We start from the raw sequence: 20,362 nt of genomic DNA on the forward strand, positions 1-20,362 counted from the left end.
TTATTTTTTCACAACCATGTTCTTTGCTTCTTTCTGTGTTATTCTTAACTGGTCTAGTGGTGGTTTCACACTACTACCGATACCCTTCAAATAAATAAATTTATTCAGCTGTGACTTTAACCCTTGAACAAATATTTTTAGTATCCAATATAAAGTATAAACATCATTATATTTATAGTTAACAGCCTCATTCTAAAATTTGGTTTACTTCTATTCATATATACTTTTAAAGTGAAGGAATTAACTTCATAAATCTTATAAATTAGAGCTAGATTTTTTCTAAATATGACGTTTATAATTATTCTATTAGCTGCTTGTGTACAAAAACAGAGGTACTACTAAGCGGTTTGATCAAAACGGATGGTTTTATGATCTAGATTGAATGGTCTGTCCAAATAATAATTCAAATCAGTATTGATTCTAAGTCATTAGTAGTTATATTTATAAACAGAATGAGGGCTGATACATCACCCTCTTACGTTTGCAAATAAAATACTAAAAATTATTGGTCACAAAAGCATGTAACATAATTAAATTTGCATTTCCATTTCCACATTTGCTGATGAATAAGTATACAAAAGTTTCACAAAACCATTGTTCTTATATAATATGTATGTAATTCTTTATACAACAAAATTTGAGTGGAGAGCAATTTCTCAGCCACCAAACTAACATAACAAATTGCACCTGAACTTCCTACCAAACACCAGCTGCCCCCCAAAATTGGCAGAACAAAAACAATACCCAAAAAAATAAATTAAATAAAAAGTATACACACCTTCAAATTATAGAACTACCCCTTTGAAATCCTTAAACAAAAAGAATAAATAAAATCATTTTACAACGGGGCTGGATATAGAGGGATAATTTTCCTTTTTCTTTTTCTTTTTTTGCTTTTCCGGGGTTGATTTGAAGAAGAAAAAAAGGATTTACGACCGATGAGTTTTTTAAAAGAAATTTGAACTGCCTACTATAAGAAAATAATTAAAAGAGAAAAGGCACAAGCAAAATAAATATGAGCTTCTTAAACCTTAGTCGAGTAAAAATTCAAAGGCCGGAAGCTCGAGGAGTTCTGCTGCTGGTTTGACATCCGAGAATTCCTTTGTTTGCAGTGTTGTCGACAGGTCATCGACCGAGAACGGAATGCTGTTCGAAAGGAACCAAGCAACAAATCAATATCAGAAAAACCGATCTCGAAGCACGAGAAGGAAATTTTTTTATCACATTTGAAAAGAGTAAGCAAATGAAATCCAAGACTCAATTTATGTTATGTGCCTTCATTTGTTTCTAACAGTTGTGACAATTCAGAAAAAAGAAAAAACGAGACCTCGAGTTGTCGTCCAATAAAAAGGAATTGCTGACAGCATTGTTCGAGTCCTCAGTCATGAGTACTCTCATGCTGGAAATGACCTGTCAAAAGATTCAAGCAGTTACTAAGACTTTCTTAATTTATTGAATTAAATTCCGAACATATTATGAATGGTAACAAGCGAACTTACATCCGGAGATACACTTCGGGTGTTATAGTTGTCGTCCCAGTAAAGTGTACATATTCTGTAGAGTTGCTGGACACTGAGAATCTGAGAACAAGACAATGTGATTCGGTTAATGAGACGGGTCTTTGACGTCAACACAGTGTAAAAGAGAACTAAGAGACCAACAAAAATGATTTGGGATCTTTGGTTTATTCTCAATACAATTTATTTTTCTCGTAAGGAAATATGATAATCTATAAATATTTTGGTCATGTCTCTGCTCAGCTGGGGATCCATGTTTATGATGAATTAGGAAGCCAAGCTCATCTGGAACCCTGCCACTCATCTAGAACTTACAGAAAAAAGAAGAAAAAAAATGTCGAGGAAAAAGAGACTCACAGGGCACAAATCATGGATGATTTCATCATAGGATATTCTGTACTTTTGATGTATAACCTGCATATTGAGATTTGTGAAGACGATCAGCTATAGGATTTTAAAAGTACCCAAAATAATATCATTATAAGAAAGAACAAAAATTTAGCGATATAAGTGTTTTAGCCAACGTTTTGTAAATTTTTTGTTAATAGCCAAAAACTGTTGGAAATATGTCGTAAATAACCATATTTACTAGAAATTTACTCTGCATTTTTTGTTATTTTTATAGCGTAAATAGATTTATGTGGCTATTTACAAAAAATTAACGAAACGTTGGCTATTTCAAAATTCTAACATTTCATGTGGCTAGATAGCCAATAGAACCTTATAAGAAAAAGAACAGTGAGAATACCAAGAATCCAACTGACTGTCGTATGTGTTTAAGCTCATCCCAAGACGAACCGGCATACTGTAAACAACGAAAGAGTTTCAGATAAAAGAAAATTAAATTTAAGTTGATGCGAAGTTCAGTGGCTATGTAGAGGACCAATAGAAAAACTTAAAAAAGTTATAAAGAAAATAAATCACCTCGTCCTTTGCCTGGCAACACCATAGTTCCAGCTCCGCTAGTCCAGACTTTACGTACTCCCCGTTGCTGAATGTACAACACTCACGACGTAGAAGAAGACTAGAAAAGCACAACACATTCCAGTTATAGTCAACTTAGCATAATTTGTCAGAGGTGTGTCCTAAAGAAAGTCTCGGGTACCTATTAAAGAGTTGGACATTTATATACGAGAATGTTTGAGTGTAGATTTTCTGGACTAGAATAGGTGGCACCTGCAAATGAACCGAGTATCTTTCATGTCAGTAACAAAGTTAAAAAGAAGCAATGTTAAGCAAAATTTAGCTAAATGGCGCGATGATCCTTACAAAGTTTTCTTTTAAGGTTGCAAGGAGAGTGTTAAGGCCTTCAATAATGCTCTGCCAGTGACTGGAAGGGGAATCTTTCCCAAAGGACTTCCCAGATCTCAGCACTCCCTTTGACGCTCTTGGTGCCTGAATATCATTACGACCCATTGCACGTTTAATTAAAAAAAATAGCTATCTGAATTCTAACAGAATATTAATTTGATAGGAACCTGGATATTTCACCGCTGGAAAATAGAAAAAATACAGGATATTTTTTTTTTTAAAGAAACATCGGGACTTTATTAATTCAAAAAGGCATAGCCGGCATAGCCGAGAACCAGTATTAACGTAGTATATTACAAGCTTTTGAGAGGCTTGATCTCTACCAGGGGAATCATCCCAATTTTTCACTCAAAATTTTGTGCAAGTTTCCCTCCTTTCCCCCTTCTCTTATTCATACTATGTAAATTAAACTAACCTCTAATTTCTGATTACCATACTACAGTTAACACACAATCCTACAAAGAAAATGAATTTTTGGACATTCTTAACCACCAAATTCTAACAAGTGAACCGGTAAACCTCATACAATTGAAATAGTACAAATACAAAATTAGATTTATCAAGCTTAATTTTTCCGTAGTATATTATTTTACAAGAAACATAATTAAAATGTGGAATATTTAGTAACCTGAATGCACGATGAAAGCAAGGGATGTAACTCCTTTTTCAAGTTATCTCGTATGATTCCATAGATTTTTTCAACATAGGCAGTGAGCTGCTGCTTGAACAGCAAAGCAGGATATTTTGCTTCCACTTGAACAATAATGTCTATCGGCGGCGCAGGAAGGTTCGCAGAAGATGGGGATGACCGAAAACCCTGTTTATATACAAATAACAAAACAGCCATATTGTAAGGAAACAACGTACGGAACTAGAGAGAAGATTTTACCCATCCTTTTGCTAATATAAAAGAAACTAATTAAACACGTGCAATCAGATATTAAGAAACACATAGCAAGCCAGATGCCGGCAATACTTCAGCTGCAAGAGACCGAATTATTTTCCATGGTTCTCTTCTCGGTAATTTGAAAATGAGATTAAGATTTTTGTTAGTATATACTAAAATAAAACTAGAAGATGGATAAAATTTTAAATAGAGTAAAAGGTACTTGATTCAGAATTAGCAAAAGGAAAACACCAGAGGGAAGAACAACTTACCATCGTCATTCTTCCGAAAAGAGAGGTTGCTGGTGGCAGTTTCCGCTGTGGAGTTGCATTGCTCGAACCCGCAGCCTTGAGACTTTTTTGGATTAAGAATAACAGCGCTGACGTATTTGATAGCCAATAAGCCATGTGATCATTGTTATCCTGATTCTGAAACCAGGAAAGATAGATTTAGTAGTGCGTGTGTCTCCCATTATTTTTTTTATTAATTAGATTTATCCTATATCTACTGTTGCTCTTATTTCTTCACCTCGATTTCTGAACCAATCATCTGAATGAGCCGATCAAACACACTGGTCCTATCAGCCTCAAAAGACTTCCAGTGAAGAAGACATTTGTAGATGGTAAGCGCTGCAACTGGCTTTCCATGACTAAAGCCAATGTTTTTAATAACACAATTTATAAGAGAATCGACATTTTCCTGTAGCAATAGGAAAAATCCAGTGTTAAGAGAGAATCCACTCGCACTCAGCAACAGCAATAGAAAAATAAAACAAAGTTATCGGAGTTTATAGCACATACATGTTGGCGGTCAATAATCGATCTCCTAACTTTGGTATCAGATTCTGTGAGCTTCTTCACTGGAGTCACACTTTGTGGTTCCTTAAAAAAAAAAAAAAAAAAATTATTCTAAATGAAAATTTTATAAAGGTTAAGTGGGAGGACGGCAGAACTTTATAACGAAAAGAAAAGGTCAAAGATAAGATGATAAATTACAATAGCTCTGTTGTCTTCATTCGCATGGTGACCATTGGCCATAACCTGAAAAGAAAAATCAAATCAAATACATGAGAGAGAGAGAGAGAGAGAGTAATTCGGTTATATATCAACAGCATAAGTGAAAGAACCCAATTGCTCTTTAAATTCACTGGTAATGTAGCCCGGTTACTCTTTATTTACTAGTTAAATACTAGTTTTTTCTCCCCGAAAAAAAAAAAAAAAAAAAAATATATATATATATATATATATATATGTACCGGAGTTGATGGAATCGGTGGTGGATGCCCTGATGCACTTTTAACTGGTGATTTTAGTAAGGTCTGCTCGCGAAGAATTTGGTTTTCAGACTGAATGTCAGAAAACTTTTCTTCTAGCCTGCAAACGAGAATATAGAGTTCTCAGTGAATGATACGCACTGATCATTTCTGTACTAATTTAAATATAAAGGGAACAAGATATCGGACATTCGAGAGGTCCGTGCTCTCCAAATTGGAATTCTATTTCTTACAAAAGACTAAATAGTTTTCAGATTTCTCTTTGATGCCATTTCTCTACTGATTCTTGTTATTTAAAGGCTGACTAACTTCTAATTATTCTATATTGACCCCTAACCATTTACTAATTATTCTAATACCCTTAATATCAACAGTGAACTTTTGGAAGTTATGGACATTGAAACAGTCAATATACCTTTGCATGACATTCTTTAATTTGATGATTTGAGATTCCGCATCCAATGCTTGCTTCAACCTTTCTTCACTAATTTTGTTTGCCTCTTCATATTTCTTCTCGGTTTCATCTATTTTCTTTTCCAGCGAACCAACAAGAGCCTAAAAATTTATTGCAAAAAAAACAGGATTGTCATCAAATGTGATCATGCCTTGTAAACAAATTAGTTTTTTCTTTCTTTACAGATCTGACCATCTCACCTTGAGCTTTTCATTTTCGCTATTAAGTTTCTCCAACATTGCATTGTCAACAATTGGAACCTCCTGTATGATGGGGATTTTTTCAGCTTCTCTTTTCACAGCTTCACGCTCCTTCTCAAGCATTACTTTAGTTTCTTTGAATTGAATCTGCATTTCTTGCAAAGCGGACTGGAGCTTTTCATTTTCTTGTGTTTTAGATTCTTCTAGGTCAGCCTGCACGTAGAGAAATGTCACGAAACAAAATAATAGCTCTCTTTTCCTTTATATACTAAAAACAATTTCCCATAGATTTTTGTGCATGCTTGGCAACACCTATCTACATTCTGGTTACGAATAATAATTACTGATACGGCCACACAGAAGCACTAGAAATTCATAGTGGAAATATACATCAACTCAACGAAAAGAAAAAAAAAACAGACCAAAGCTACATAATAATTCATTTTTAACTGAAAACCATAAAATTTAATAAATCTAGATGAAGCTCAAGCAGTTAAAGCGTCATAAAATACCCTCATTCGTTTCTCCAGCTGTAGTCTCCAAGTCAATTCTTCAACTTGCTTTTCTAGTTTGTTTTTGGCAGCTTGGAGAGCACCAGTTTCTCTCGCAGCCTGTACATTAATGCAACATTTTGTACATGAATCCAATTATAACCAAGGCGCCTATTTTTATATGAAGACAACAATAACCGGAAGCTCTAGATTTGTTTTCTTTCTACTGTTATAAATTAAACATTTCAATACAGAACAGATACTCATTGAATACAATAATAACCGTCTTTTTTAACTAGAAACAGGGAGTTTTTATTAATACCAAAATAACTGGGCAAGAATCAAATTTCATCAAAATTGTGATACGGGCAACGGTAGGAATGGAAAACCCCAAACCCCTGGACCAAACGCAATCACGCGGTCTTAAAGTGACAATTAACTAAACAAGCAGAATACACACTTGCACCAAGTGTTTTGGAAGATTATATGCTGAAAACGAGTAATAAGAAACCCAAAGAAAGATTGAATCACCATCTTAAGCTTTCGTAGTTCTGCACGAGCCACTTTTCCTCTCCAGGCACATTGCGTTGTAAGCGCTGCTTTCTTGAGAGCCTTATAATTATTTTGTGCTAAGAATTTGCGACAGTGGCTCTGCAGTCCAGAACAAAAAATATGCAGCATTTCAATAAATATATTTATATTTAAATTCAAATAACAACTCTGATACGGTGTAAAGTTTATAGGTATTTTTTTTTCAGTTATAATTTGGTATAAAGAAAATACTCCCCAACATAATTCTATATCATATGCTAAAGATCTGAACGTCATGCTGAATTGTGAAAGCAATGACAAGATATGACATTTGGGGTGCAATTGCTAAATATAATTACTTTTAAAGTACTTCCTGCTAGTTTTCCATGCATCATTTTCTATAATATGATTGGATTTGGTGGTTCGGACGGACATAGCCATTAAAAAGTGTGTTCCTCCCCGTAATATATACTTCCCGATCGTAAAAATTCTTACCTGAATAACAATTGCTGCTTTAGTCTGTCTTCTAAAGCGTAGCTCGTTTCGTGCCGCCATACCACGCATGCCCGTCTGAATAAAGATGGCGGAGAAATGCAGTTTTTTGTAAGCTGCTCTAGCCACATGCATTCGCCAATCTCTCTGGATTCTGAGAGAGGCAGACTCTTTTCGCCGCCCCTCGTAAACCCTCCGAGTAAGTTCTCCTACAATCACACCCACAATACCTCATTATGAGCACTTAAAAAAACTATTTACAGCCTTAGTAGATGGTTCATATGGCTCCACGTGAAGAAAAGATGAAATATACTAATTACCTCTACACACAGCTTGAAGCTGAATTGCAGCTCGACGGATGGCAATAAAGCTTCTCTTCGCCAAGTAAGAACGGACCTTCCTCTGAATAATGCTTGCTGACCTTCCTAAAACCTCACTCCTTCGGGCATCCAGGTCAGCCATTTGACCAGCCCTCAGGAACACCTTTGTTTTACCAATCTGAAAAACACACACACAAAAATTACTGTAGCATGGTTCTGTATACATGCCTTGATGGCATTACAACGAGCGAAAGGCTTGACAACTTCTTTTTCAATCGTCTGACAGGAGAGTTCTAAAAAGCTATCTGTATCGTGTTACCTTACAAACTGGACCAATAATGGCCAAATAAGGAGAAGGTCATTGAAGTCGTCACTAGGATTGCATCAAAGACTTATAAGATTTTTTTATTCTTTGATAATAATAGAAAAAGAATCTTTATTGCATGATAGATGGCAATATAGGATTGAGAATACAGTTCTGGTACCAAAAAAAAAATGATTAAGATTAAGTGTCTATAAGTTTATAAAAACAGTGTTATTGTGATGCTACTCTACACTGGCAATAAGGACTAGGAGGTTTTTTTTTTATTAAAATATTACTTAAGAGCCAGAGAATGATGGTTGCCAGCTGAATTACCTGATAGCCTTCTAGTCCCACACTTTCCAGAAGATTCTTGCAAGCTGTAACCTCGTCGGGACTGTTATAATGATACAATGAAGAAGTCAGCTGGAACTAACAGCAGTCTTGAAAACAAAAATATGTCGGAACAGAAAATGTGTACCTCCCATTCAAAGCTTCAGGGGCAAGGAGGCTAAATCTGTCAGCAAATTCGTCAAAGGATTTTCTAGTGGGATATCCAGCACAACTAATCCTAATTGCCTCCATGACACCCTGAAAGTGGTAATAAATATCGCGGGTGGGTCAAAGACAGAATCTAATGACAAATGTATATTTCATATTTTTTTGGGAAAAAGAATGCTACAAAATTTCAATATCCCTTACCCCACACCGCAGTTGCTGTAACACATTTTTGTTCTCAAAGATCGCTGGCTTAAGAAGATTATTTGGCTTAACACAGCGAATGTAATGTGGCTCCGTGGAACTGAGAATTTCAAGCAATTGCTGCAATTGTTGCTAAATGGGGACAGAGAAGAGGAATTCAAAAGCAATACGACTCTATTAAATAGAACGTTATTATCAGTTGAAAGAGTAGTAAATACCTTAAACCGAGAACCTATGGAAGAAAACTTTGACGTTTTGGATGAATCCTCGGCTAAAGATGGAAACAATCCTGAAACAAATGGGCATGTTGAAGCATTCAAGAGAGCCTGATGTTCGGCCACCACATAGTCTTTGTTCTTGTCCAAGAACAATTCAGTTTGATAAGTAACCTGAAAAATATATCAAACTATTATTATGTGCAGTTTCATCTCAAATATTTTCAACATTGTTAGGAGTAGTTTCTATAATCTACAGATCCCAAAAGAACATGACATTCACAAATTTACACTTACATCGCCAGCATAGTGGCAAATCGTAAAGTCAGTACGTGACAGTTTTGGTTTGGCAAATCGCTTATGATTCTTGTATGTTTGATATAGCTTTTGGGCAAATGTCTCGTGTGTTGATCTTGGGAACATACTAAAAACAAAGAAAGAAAACAGAACCACTCAGGCATCACGACATAAGAATGGAGATACCAGTTGTAAAAGAACAGAGAAACCAGTTGTAATATAACATTGACCCGTCATCGAAAACACCAAAAGTAGTCAATGACAATGAACTTACCAGGCTTCATCCAGTAGAGCAATAATCCCACCAGGTTTCTGAAATTTAATTATTTTTAAAAGAGAACGATGAGTGACATAAACAAAGTACAGAATTCTTGATGCAAAGCAAGGGTGGAAGATAATGTTTCTTTGACTTTATTTCCTTTGAATTTGATATAGCATGCTTCTATTCAACATTGATGTGGACTATGCTAAAGTTAAAATCCAACTAAGCCCAGCTAAAAATATAATTAGGCAAATTCAGGAGTTCTTACAGAACAAAGTTCACTTACTCAAACATATCTCAATCTTATATATCCAACGTTACAGGACACTATAGTCTGATATTTGCAAGAAGAGGAGCAACTGTTAGTTTGTCGATTCTACCAAAAGGCTATGCTTATTATGAGAGGTGGACCGACAATAACTTCAAATGTTTACCCTAAATATGAATACACGGTCATAAACGTGTTAACTTTTGACGGCCAGCGTAATGCTAAATATTAAGGGGCTATTTTTTTGTGAAAAAATATTAAGGGGCTATTGAAGGTTTTCGAACTCGAGATCTCTTCTAGCACCGTTTTAGTTTTTTTTTTTTTACCCAAAAACAGCAGTTACAAAACTAAAACATACTTGCCCAATGCCAAACAAGATTCACTAAAAAGAAATCTCCGAAATCTTTACTCTACGTAGATGGCTAGGCGATTTGACAAATGTCAAATGTATGAAAATTATCATAAGCATTACACAAGACAAACCTTTTCAACGAGTATGAAAATCATCATAAGCAATACACAAGACAAACCTTTTCAACGAGATCAAGGATATCTTGATTATCAACAAACTCAATGTAGCTCCAATTAATTTCTTCCTTTGTGTATTCTTCTTGTTCCATTTTGAAAACGTGCTGTTCGACAAAATAATATATAAGAAAATAGAACCAATATCAAGAATACAATAAAACTTGGGTAGTTTTCTTTAAAAACAAACCTGATTGAAATGTTGCTGAAGTTTCTCATTTGTCAAGTTGATACAAAATTGCTCAAAACTGAAAACAGTAAAGATATATTTGGTCATTCACATCCATACAAGTTACCGCTCATCTGTAAGTTCAATTCGACAAACCCACTTTATCTATCACTTTAATTTTACTATCCACCTTAATCATACGAGTTCATTGGGGTAGAAAGCATATATTGACTAGAATTTGACCTTGAAGTTCAAAGTTTTTACGATCTGATAGTAATGACCCTTAAACCAAGACAGCCAATAATCCAAAAATAGTTTAGCAAAATATTTTACTATTAAGAATACAGTGCAACAACATTCTTTCGACGGAGAGAGATAAACATGGTTTGTGGACATGTATCCAATAATATAGACGAAATGCTTGAGAAAGGAGTATCCTCGAAAGAAAGTTAGCAACTCTACTGAACACTTTTTATTGGTCTACGGTATGTTTTATGACAATTATGATAACAAAAGGCATACCGGTTAGCACCTGTTTGTCTTGAAACTCTCGAATCCATATATATCCAGAACCCCAATCAAGAACTTCGAATTAGGGTCTTGACCAATTGAATTATTAATCTTATCCACAAGCCTGTAGAAAACAAAGAGAAACATCGCAAAAAATTATATAATAAACACGATTCAAAATTGCAATGAAAATTAAGACGGAATAAGTTGGTAAATAGATGGCCATATCACCGAGTTTTCTCCAACAACTTACCAGTCAAACAAACTCGAATACACGACTTTAGCCAAAGTATCTCTACTAAGAGCTGCAGCCTCTGGATCTAGCCACTTTGTGATCGTTTCATCGCGGGTTACAATTACACGTTTGCAAAGTGAATCTTCAAGAGCTTTCTCGTCACACCTAGCAAAATATATGTGATTCAATGATTGTACATATCCCCTTATAAATTAGTAGCATGGAAAATGCACCTACATGAGAAGCTCAGCAGTTGTTCTTAAGTGGAACCAAGACTTTTCATCTTTTGGCGTAGAGGAGTCTGTTTCCTTCCCTTTTGTGAACTCGATGTTTCCAAGGTGGAGGATACTAGCCACGACTCGGAATATTGCTTCCTGAAGAGGGAAGATGAGAAAAACAAAGACATTATATCAAGCAGAAATTAATCGTAAGCTTCTGGAAACCATTTAAGCCCATTCACTCAATTTACCTGCTCTTCAGGGCTGATTCCGACAATATCCATTGCTCTTCTAGTATCAATGTATTCCTTAGCATCGTCGACGCCGTCCAACTCATAGCAGTTTGTTTGATTCAAATAATGAAATGTTCTTGGATGCCCCAACTTATATTTTTTTATTTCCTGCGATAATGAAATTTAGAAAATAGTAAGCATTCAGATGTTTCACATTCTTTTAACAGGAGTTAACACAACGTGAGAAAGGTTAGACACAGCGGTACTTATATCTGTCCGATTTTGCGACAACCATATATGTTAATTATGATAGGAATCTCAGGATGCACAAACGGGATGATGCACTATTACCTCTGGCGGTGCAGCACAAATCATGTAGAAACAGTGATAATTTCTTTCAGGATCAGACAACTGGCAAACACGCGATCTTTCAAGCAAGTAAGTCCTAACTGCAGCTCCTGAGATTCTTCCACTCTGATCAAACTGAATCTCCACAAACTTACCGAAACGACTGCAACAGAACAACAAAACCAAATGGGTAAACTAAAATTAAAATAAATATAAAAAAAGCGCACACACACATAGAACTTTACAATTCAAAATGCCATAAACAGATGAAAAACTCCAGATACAAGATCATCACCTTGAATTATTATTTCGGACGGTTTTTGCATTACCAAATGCTTCTAAAACAGGATTAGACTGCACAAAAGATAAGAATTAAGTGTATACCAAATTTTATGAATAAAACGAGAAAGCAAATTACTTCCAAACTGGATTTTACTGTCGGGTTGTTCATAAATGGAACACTGAAACATTAATACCTCCAGAACTTGCTGTTCGACAGACCTTCCCTCAGATGCAGCTCTCCCTCCCATGTAAGCAAGATAACGCATGAGCAACTTTGTGCTTTCAGTTTTACCAGCCCCACTTTCCCCACTCACCAATATCGATTGACTTATTCCATCGTTCATCATAAGTCTGAAACCGAAAAAATAAATCTTGCATGCAATTTCTTTTGGAAAAAGTGTTCACAGTTATGAGCACAACTGCTAAAAGATACCTATAAGCAGCATCTGCAACAGCAAAAGGATGTGGACTAAGCTCGCCAAAAGAAGCACCTTTATATTGAGCCATCATATGGCTATCATAGAGGTGAGGTAGTCTCATAAAAGGGTTGACAGCAATCAAAATATTCCCTGTATACGTCTGAAGACACAATTTTTTGTATCAGGCTCGCCATATAAGAAAAATGCAGATAAACTTAAAGGAGTTCACCAGATATCAACCAAGTCAATCAAAATGGAATAAATATGGTCAATTTTTTCTTTACAACGAGCACTCACGTATATCTCGTTTATGTCGTATCTCGATTTTAAGTTGTCTAGGACTCCGGGTTCATGCAAATAAGCCAGCTTTGTCATATCATCCACTCCACAGGGTGGGGCTTCTGAATCTTTAGGGTAGACATTGGAAGCTTTAACAACCACCTGCCATGTTCCAATGAAAGAGACCTTTGATTATCTTTCTATCATAACAAAAGATGATACGAGTACAATTCAAATGTACAGAAAACACTCACCGTCTTCCCTGAAGTGCAGAGGACTTTCACGTTATCGCCATTAATCCCAACAACTTCACCATCTAACCAAGCCTCTTCAGGATCCTCTATCCAGACAAGAGAACCAACTATGGGGCTGAAAGCACCAGCCTGAAAAGCAGACCCAGATAAGAGTTGAACAAAATGGAAATATTTGTAGAAATGTTGCTTGTTTATAATGAAATCTCATGCAACCAATAATCAAGCTGAAAGCAAAAAGAAGGAGCTAAAACATTTCACAAATGATGGCTATTTTTTTTTTTTTATTCTGAATTGATAAATTTAGCTGTTAAGTTCCTTAGTAGATAGTATAAACATATCCCAAGAAGGAGAATGACAGACATATCGCAGCACATTTCCATAGTTGAGCAAAATACATTCATTAAAAAAATGGCAATAAAAACTAGAAATAGTAAATATAGCTTCCATAGTGCATACCATCTACATCAACTTTATAAATTTTGTCTTTCATTCAACACTTCTACATTAGAACCCAAATACAAAATGTAATTGCACATAAATTAAAATTATTAATACAAATATCAGAAGCCTTGAATTTGATCAAACAACCAAAATATGATTTCCGAAAAACAAATTCCAAATAATTTGCCAGTATTATATATATATATATATATATATATATATATATATATATATATATATATATATATTAGTTTGCATTGACTGAATTTCAGAAGAAAATCACTGTCAACAATGTTAAACCACAAAAAGCGGAGATAAAATTACCATCCAATTCTCTCCAAAAACATTGCCTTTAAAAATAAAAATAATACGACCTTTGATCTGAAGTAAACCACGTATAAAGAACAGCGAAAATATAGCAAATAGATCAAATACAATCGTGTCATGATCAACCAATAACCAGATATCAAACAATCCACGAATTTCAAGTCTTTACAGTAAACACGAACAAGAAATGAGAATGAAAGATATACCATTGACGCAGAGATTTATCCGATCAGAAACTTTGATTCCTCTCGGATCTACTTCGAAACCTTGAACAGACCGGTTTCTTAAACTCAGCGCCGCAAGATTTTGAACTCCCCAAGAATTCAATCCCGCTTTTAACAAACAGCAAAAAAAAAATACAAACTGTTACTTGATCAAGAACTGAAAAGCTTTGAATCTCTTCAACAATCTTGAAAAAAAAAAAATCTTGAAGAAGAGATTCAAGCCGCTCTCTTTCTCTTTCTCCTTTCTGTATAAGATTCGCCTCTTCGCTTGTTTTTTTTATTTATTTTTATTTTGCTTCGTTTGGTTAATCTTCATTTTTTCTTTGTTAACTAAACACACCTCGATGGCGTTTCTTGGTCTAGTAGTTGATTGATTCGAGTCTTAATTGTGTATTGCCTTGCATTAATTGATTTTTTCAATTAAGGAAACTGAAATTATTAAAGAAATATAAAATATAACGTAAAAATTTAGTGAGTATACCGAAAGTACCCTTTGACATTTACGCAAATTGCGGAACTTTAGATGACAGCTCAGACGCGGTCACCGAAGACACGTATTCAAAAAAGTTGTCTGAAACTCAAATGTTTGAAGCGGTATGAACATGGCTTTCTCAATAGGAAGTTGAATCAGTAAATACATTATTCTATTTTTTTAAGCGGCTTAAACGACGTAGTTTTTTTAACCATTTGAAAGAATTGGCGGTCGTAGTCTCACACCACACAGTAATCAATTTTTCTAATTATCTAATTACCTCTTTTTAATTGAGGAATCACTTGTAATGTGTTGTTTGTGACATAAACAGTATCTACAACATAATTATAAAAAATCTATAGATGGATCCCAAATGAGCGAAGTTGTTGAACATTTTTTTTATGCTCACGTAATTTTGGTCGATTATGTGTTGGATCATTGATGAGAAGTTGATATGATGCTCGACATTCACTACTAATCTTCACAAAAATTATAAACTAACGACCGTGATTAAGAGGATTTACATTTCTTTTTTATTGTACTTTGGACTTTGTTATAACCTTATGTGATTAATGTTGGAGAGTGTTGTGCTCTTCGATCATTGACACTTGAGTTGTTCTTGATTGTACTTCTTTGTGTTAGAGAACAGATTGTATTCGTGTGGATTCTTCGGATTTTTATCGAGTATTGTATTTGCATTGGGTGTTTATAGCATGGCGAGAATTGACTAGTAACTTTGTAATTGAACATATTTTTTGGATGGACTTTTCGACTTGGTAGAATCGTATTCGTCTCCTAATTATAAGAAGATATATTTTGTAAGTTGTGGACTTGACTCTTCTTTCATTCCAAATTGCTCGCACTTTATTATGAATAATCAATAAGAAGTAGTTTATTACAAATAATAAAAGCATGCACCACTTTGTAGGCAAAATTTCAACAAAGTCCTAACAAAGTCATTTATTAAAATTAATAGATTTAAATCGATTAAGTATTATTATATTAAAATGTAAAAAATATGAGTAAGTAGTCAAACTTAATAGGGATTTGAAGTTGATCGTTCACAAACAAATAAATGGGCAAAAAGACTATATTTTGAGAAGCCTGTTTTCTCTCTAGAACTGCCAGTCTTCCCTTGCTCTGCCTCGTCTGACTCTTGCCTTTGTCGCTTTCCTTTGAGAGCACTGGTCTGAGAAGGACGTGTTGCTTTGTAGTTAGGGGTGTCAGGTGTGTTCTGTCCTTGCGTGTTAAGGTTTTTGCTCGTGGCTGATGGAAGAATTCTGTCAGAAATGGTCCTCATTGGGTATCACTGATGAGGAGGAAGAGGTGATACAGATTGGGGAGGATGAGGTGGAGCTGAATGCCATCTCGCTGAAGGACTCGTTGGTGGGTAAGTTGCTTTGCAGCAAGCCCTACAACAAGAAAGCTCTGAAGACAATAATGGGGAGTTTGTGGAAGACTCGGGGTGCGCTAGAAATCTCTGAACTTGAGCATGATGTCTTATGCTTTAAGTTCGAATCTCAGGCGGACAAGAGCAGAATTTTGGAGTCGGGCCCTTGGTTGTTCGATAGAATGTTGCTGGTCCTCGTCGATCCAGGGATAGGAGGATTTTCGGAGGACAGCTTCCATATGTCGGAGTGTTGGATACAATTGCATGATGTCCCCTGTTTGTATCGGACAGCGAAGATGGGGGACCTGATTGGGAAACAACTTGGCCAAGTGGTTCGTATTGATAAAGATAGAGAAGGAAGATGTAAAGACAGCTTTATCAGGATGCGACTCAAGTTTGACGTGACTAAACCTTTGAGGAGAGGTGTTCATGTTAAATTTGGAACTAATGTGGAGTCTAAGTGGGTTAAGCTGAAGTACGAGAAGCTTGCGGACCTGTGCTTTTTCTGTGGAAGGCTGGGACATGGCTGGAGAACTTGTACCCAGGAAGGGGCGCGAGTGGGGGATACCCTTGCTGAACAGAGATACGGCCCCGAGCTTTTTGCTGAGGCTCCGAACCGATTCAATAACTCGATTGTGCGAGTTAAGGGGTCTGAAAAATCGGAGGATCAGCGGTGGGGTAAGAAGTACACCCAGAGAGGAAGAGATACTCCTACGGGATTAAGAGGGAAAGAAGGGGTGAACGAACCACAGGATTCTCCGGAGAAATCCAAACAGGCGGAGCAGTGCTTTGGGAGGCCGAGTAGTGGAGGGCACGCGCCTGGAGTTGGGAATTCCCCTTCGGCGAAGCGCACGGTCCCGAGACCCGCGCCCTCTGGTCCCGATAGCTCGAAGGGTGGGAAATCGCTGAGGCCCAATGAGGGCTTACCTGGGAAACAGGCGAGTGTTAAGACTCGCACGGTGCCGTTGGAGAAGATGGGTGACGTGGCTGGAGGAAAGGTGGGCCTTAATGTTAAAAATAAAATTATGTCGTTTTCTGCTTTGGCCCAAAATGGGATCGGCCCGGATAGGGGGAGTACTTCATTGGGCCGGGATTCTGGGCAGAAAGTCCAGAAATGGGATGGGTCTCAGAGCGCAGGGATTGCGACGCTCACCCCTCCTTCGAAGAATTCCTCTTTTGCTGCTGCGAACCCAAAAAATTTTGCGTCGTATCCAGATCGGGCGAACCTGGGACCGACTATTGTTGCTGACTCTGGCGGGACAGTAGGTGGCGGAGATGTCGAGAGTGCTGATACGGGAGACGGTACCATGGGAGATGGGAGTGAGCTGTCCCAAGACCGACCGGAGGAGAAGAAGGGTGGTAGTGGGAAGCCGGAGAGTCCTCTGGAGGCGTCTGCGCCGATCAGGGACAAGGGCGGTTTCGCCTTTGAGGCTGGGAGCACGATTTCTGGAGGAAAGGGTGAGCTGGAGAGCAGGGCGACCAAGGCTCAGGTTTCGCGTGGCCAGACTTCGGCGAAATCTTCCTGGAAAAAGAGAGCACGTCTCCCGGGTCCAGCTATCTCGAGTAATGGTACGGATTTGGTGCTTTTCTCTGGTGGAATTATTAGTGACCTAGAAGACAGAGAGGTGGTCAAGTCGGCGAGATTAAATCCCAATCTGACAAGGGATGAGAGGGTGGCCATAAATGCTGCAGCTCCTGTGTCATCACCGAGGCGGTCACAGGAGCCCGGAGTTTCGGCCTCATTGCGTTACAGCGTTCCCGTGTTTTCTAGTGAACTGGATTTGGCGGCGGACACCCAAGATTCTGAAGCGGCGCCCCACGATGATGAGGGCCGCCGAGCGCAATGATTTCCTTATTCTGGAACGTCCAGGGGTTAGGCAACTCCGGGACGATGAGGACTCTTCGGTCGCACGCGTTAAAGCATAAGCCCGAATTAATCTTTCTTTCGGAAACTAAGCTTAGACGTCGTGCGGCGGAGAGGGTCCGTGTGTTTTTGGGATTTGACGGTTGTTTTGCGGTTGACTGTATTGGGCGAAGTGGAGGCTTGATGATCTTATGGAAGCATCCGATTTGCTTTGCGTTGGGATCGTACTCTCGTTTCCACATTGAGGGTTTGGTGACGGACGATAATGGGATGGCTTGGAGGGTGTTGGGGCTTTATGGGGACCCGGTTGCTAGCAATAGAAAATTCTCGTGGGATCTCGTGAGGCGTGTCGTTGGGGCTGTCCAGGAGCCGTGGCTTGTGGGAGGCGACTTTAACGAGGTTTTGGATAACAAGGAACTTAGTGACGGGAGGGTTCGAGAACCACATCTTCTCGAATCCTTTCGCCACCTTTTGGAGGATTGTGACCTCATGGACCTCGGCTACGAGGGGGCTGAGTTCACTTGGAGGAAAAGTGCGTCTTCTGCTAGTATTCAAGGAAGACTTGATCAGTGTCTTGGTACCTCGGAGTGGGGATCGTTGTTTCCAAGGGCCAATGTCTCTCATTTGGAGTATTTGGAATTCGGATCATAGACCTCTTATCCTCTCTACCCTTGGGGAGAGATGCGAGGCTTCTAAGAAACCGAAGCGATTCTTCTTTGAGGAAGCGTGGTGCGAGGAAGAGGAGTGCAAGGTGCGTATTCGGGAGACGTGGGATGATGACAACCCGGGGGCTGCTCTACCCGAGGTCGTCGAGTGTCTTCGGCGATGTAAAGCTAGTCTCAACCTTTGGGGAGTCGAGAGGAGACGTGAGTTGAAGACTAGAATCGAAAGTCAAAAGGCTCGGGTACGGAGGGCCGGAGATGAGAGAGGTGTGGCGGCTCGGTTGGATTTTGGGAGAGAACAACGACAACTTGATGCTCTCCTCGAGAAGGACGAGATGCTTTGGAGGCAAAGAAGTAGAATGACATGGATGAAATGTGGAGATAAAAACACCGCCCTCTTTCACCGGAAAGCGTCTACGAGAAAGAAGAGAAATGAAGTCCGGGGCCTTTTTGATGGGACGGGAGAGTGGCGGGAAGGTGATTTGGAGATTGAAGAGGTGGTTGTGTCCTATTTTAAGGATATTTTCACCTCGTCAAGGCCGAGTGTGGAGTGTATTGAGGCGGCTTTGGAGGGGGTCCCGAGCAAAGTTACGGCCGATGTTAATGAAGATCTACTCCGACCCTTTGATCGAGACGAGGTGAGAATGGCAGTCTTCTCTATGGGGGCCCTCAAAGCCCCGGGCCGGGGAGTGATGGATTTCCAGCCCTCTTTTACCAAAAAAATTGGAGTATTGTCGGGGAGCTTGTCACTAAAGCTTGCTTGGGTATTCTCAACGACGGGCATTCGGTGGCAGCGATTAATGACACGGTGGTTACGCTTATCCCGAAGATTGACAAGGCAACAAAGGTTAGTGAATTCCGGCCTATTAGCCTTTGTAACGTGATATATAAGATCATTTCCCGTTGTCTTGTGATGAGGCTTAAGGTCCACATGGAGGCTCTCATCTCGGAGAACCAAGGGGCTTTCGTGGGGGGCCGTCAAATCTTCGACAACGTTATGATTTGCTTCGAGGGGATTCATACTATGAAAAGAGGACGGTTTGGAAATGGGGATTGTGCGGCGCTTAAGATCGACATGGCTAAGGCCTACGACCGAGTGGAGTGGAATTATCTTGAGGCCATTATGTTGAAGTTGGGTTTTGATGAGCGGTGGGTGGAGAAGATTATGAGATGCGTTTCCTCGGTGAGTTACTCCTTCAACATCAATGGGGTGGTTCGGGGTCGTGTTTCTCCTCAACGCGGTCTTCGTCAAGGTGACCCCCTTTCTCCTCTTCTCTTCCTCTTTTGTTCGGAGGGTCTTTCGGCGATGATTGGAAACGAAGAGAGGAGAGGAAATATTACCGGGGTTCGGTTCGGTCGGGAAAATGTCTATGTTTCTCACCTTCTTTTTGCCGACGATAGTCTTATTTTTTTCCGGGCCTCTTTGGAAGAATGTATTACTATTGCGGGCTGCCTTGATTCCTTTGCAGCAGCCTCGGGGCAAAGTATTAACTTCTCTAAGTCCGAGATTTCCTTCGGCCGTGATGTCCCGGACGAGAGGAAAGAAGAGATTGCAGCGAGCCTCGGAGTAGGTATTACGTCTTGTCACCAACGATACCTTGGTCTCCCTACCTTGACCGGAAGAAGGAAAAGAGAGATCTTTGCCAAAGCTAGAGAGAAAGTTTGGGAGAAAATTAAGTCGTGGAGGGGCATTTGGTTTTCTCAGTCCGGGAGAGAGGTCCTCATAAAGTCGATTCTACAAGCCATCCCTAGCTTCATGGCGAGTTGTTTTCGACTCCCGAAGACGCTCATATCCGAGATTCACAAGGCGGTGGCCAAATTTTGGTGGGGAAGTAGTGGCGACGAGAGGAAAATTCATTGGTGTAAATGGGAGAACTTAACCAAACATAAAGGGGAAGGAGGTCTTGGATTTCGGGATTTAGAAAAGTTCAACCAAGCTCTCATCGCTAAGAGAGTTTGGAGGCTTTTGAGGCGGCCCGGGAGTCTCGTT

General features: G+C 38.6%; 2 protein-coding genes across 2 annotated transcripts; one reads left to right on the top strand and one right to left on the bottom strand.

Moving 5' to 3' along the window:
* Positions 1 to 527: 527 nt before the first annotated feature.
* Positions 528 to 14,377, bottom strand: MYA2 (myosin 2). Its single transcript, XM_089622975.1, has 39 exons — positions 13,967 to 14,377; positions 12,993 to 13,121; positions 12,757 to 12,900; positions 12,474 to 12,619; positions 12,235 to 12,391; positions 12,054 to 12,112; positions 11,762 to 11,921; positions 11,429 to 11,578; positions 11,197 to 11,333; positions 10,978 to 11,124; positions 10,747 to 10,848; positions 10,236 to 10,293; positions 10,051 to 10,152; positions 9,265 to 9,302; positions 8,991 to 9,117; positions 8,697 to 8,867; positions 8,479 to 8,610; positions 8,258 to 8,367; positions 8,113 to 8,173; positions 7,476 to 7,653; positions 7,159 to 7,364; positions 6,664 to 6,783; positions 6,154 to 6,252; positions 5,642 to 5,854; positions 5,403 to 5,542; positions 4,970 to 5,087; positions 4,710 to 4,754; positions 4,515 to 4,595; positions 4,243 to 4,413; positions 3,987 to 4,142; positions 3,457 to 3,645; positions 2,787 to 2,912; positions 2,623 to 2,693; positions 2,442 to 2,541; positions 2,266 to 2,322; positions 1,875 to 1,931; positions 1,500 to 1,580; positions 1,328 to 1,410; positions 528 to 1,146 (listed from the first exon to the last, which is right to left on the bottom strand). The coding sequence occupies exons 1-39, from the start codon at positions 13,967 to 13,969 to the stop codon at positions 1,032 to 1,034; spliced, it is 4,539 nt and encodes a 1,512-aa protein (XP_089479101.1). The 5' UTR covers positions 13,970 to 14,377; the 3' UTR covers positions 528 to 1,031.
* Positions 14,378 to 17,689: 3,312 nt separating this feature from the next.
* LOC149388194 (uncharacterized) lies at positions 17,690 to 18,361 on the top strand. Its single transcript, XM_089622373.1, has one exon. The coding sequence runs from the start codon at positions 17,690 to 17,692 to the stop codon at positions 18,359 to 18,361; it is 672 nt and encodes a 223-aa protein (XP_089478499.1).
* The last annotated feature ends 2,001 nt before the right edge of the window (positions 18,362 to 20,362 follow it).

This window comes from Urtica dioica, chromosome 8 (assembly GCF_054948205.1).
Source record: "Urtica dioica subsp. dioica isolate 48M chromosome 8, U.dioica_male_clone48M_v1_H2, whole genome shotgun sequence".
Lineage (NCBI taxonomy): Eukaryota > Viridiplantae > Streptophyta > Magnoliopsida > Rosales > Urticaceae > Urtica > Urtica dioica.

Coding starts and splice junctions, on each gene's coding strand:
- LOC149388194 (XM_089622373.1), top strand. CDS start 17,690: ATGATTTCCTTATTCTGGAACGTCCAGGGGTTAGGCAACTCCGGGACG.
- MYA2 (XM_089622975.1), bottom strand. Junction 9,303..10,050: donor TCCTTGATCTCGTTGAAAAG/GTTTGTCTTGTG, acceptor ATTAAATTTCAG/AAACCTGGTGGGATTATTGC. Junction 5,088..5,402: donor TTAAAGAATGTCATGCAAAG/GTATATTGACTG, acceptor TCTCGTTTGCAG/GCTAGAAGAAAAGTTTTCTG.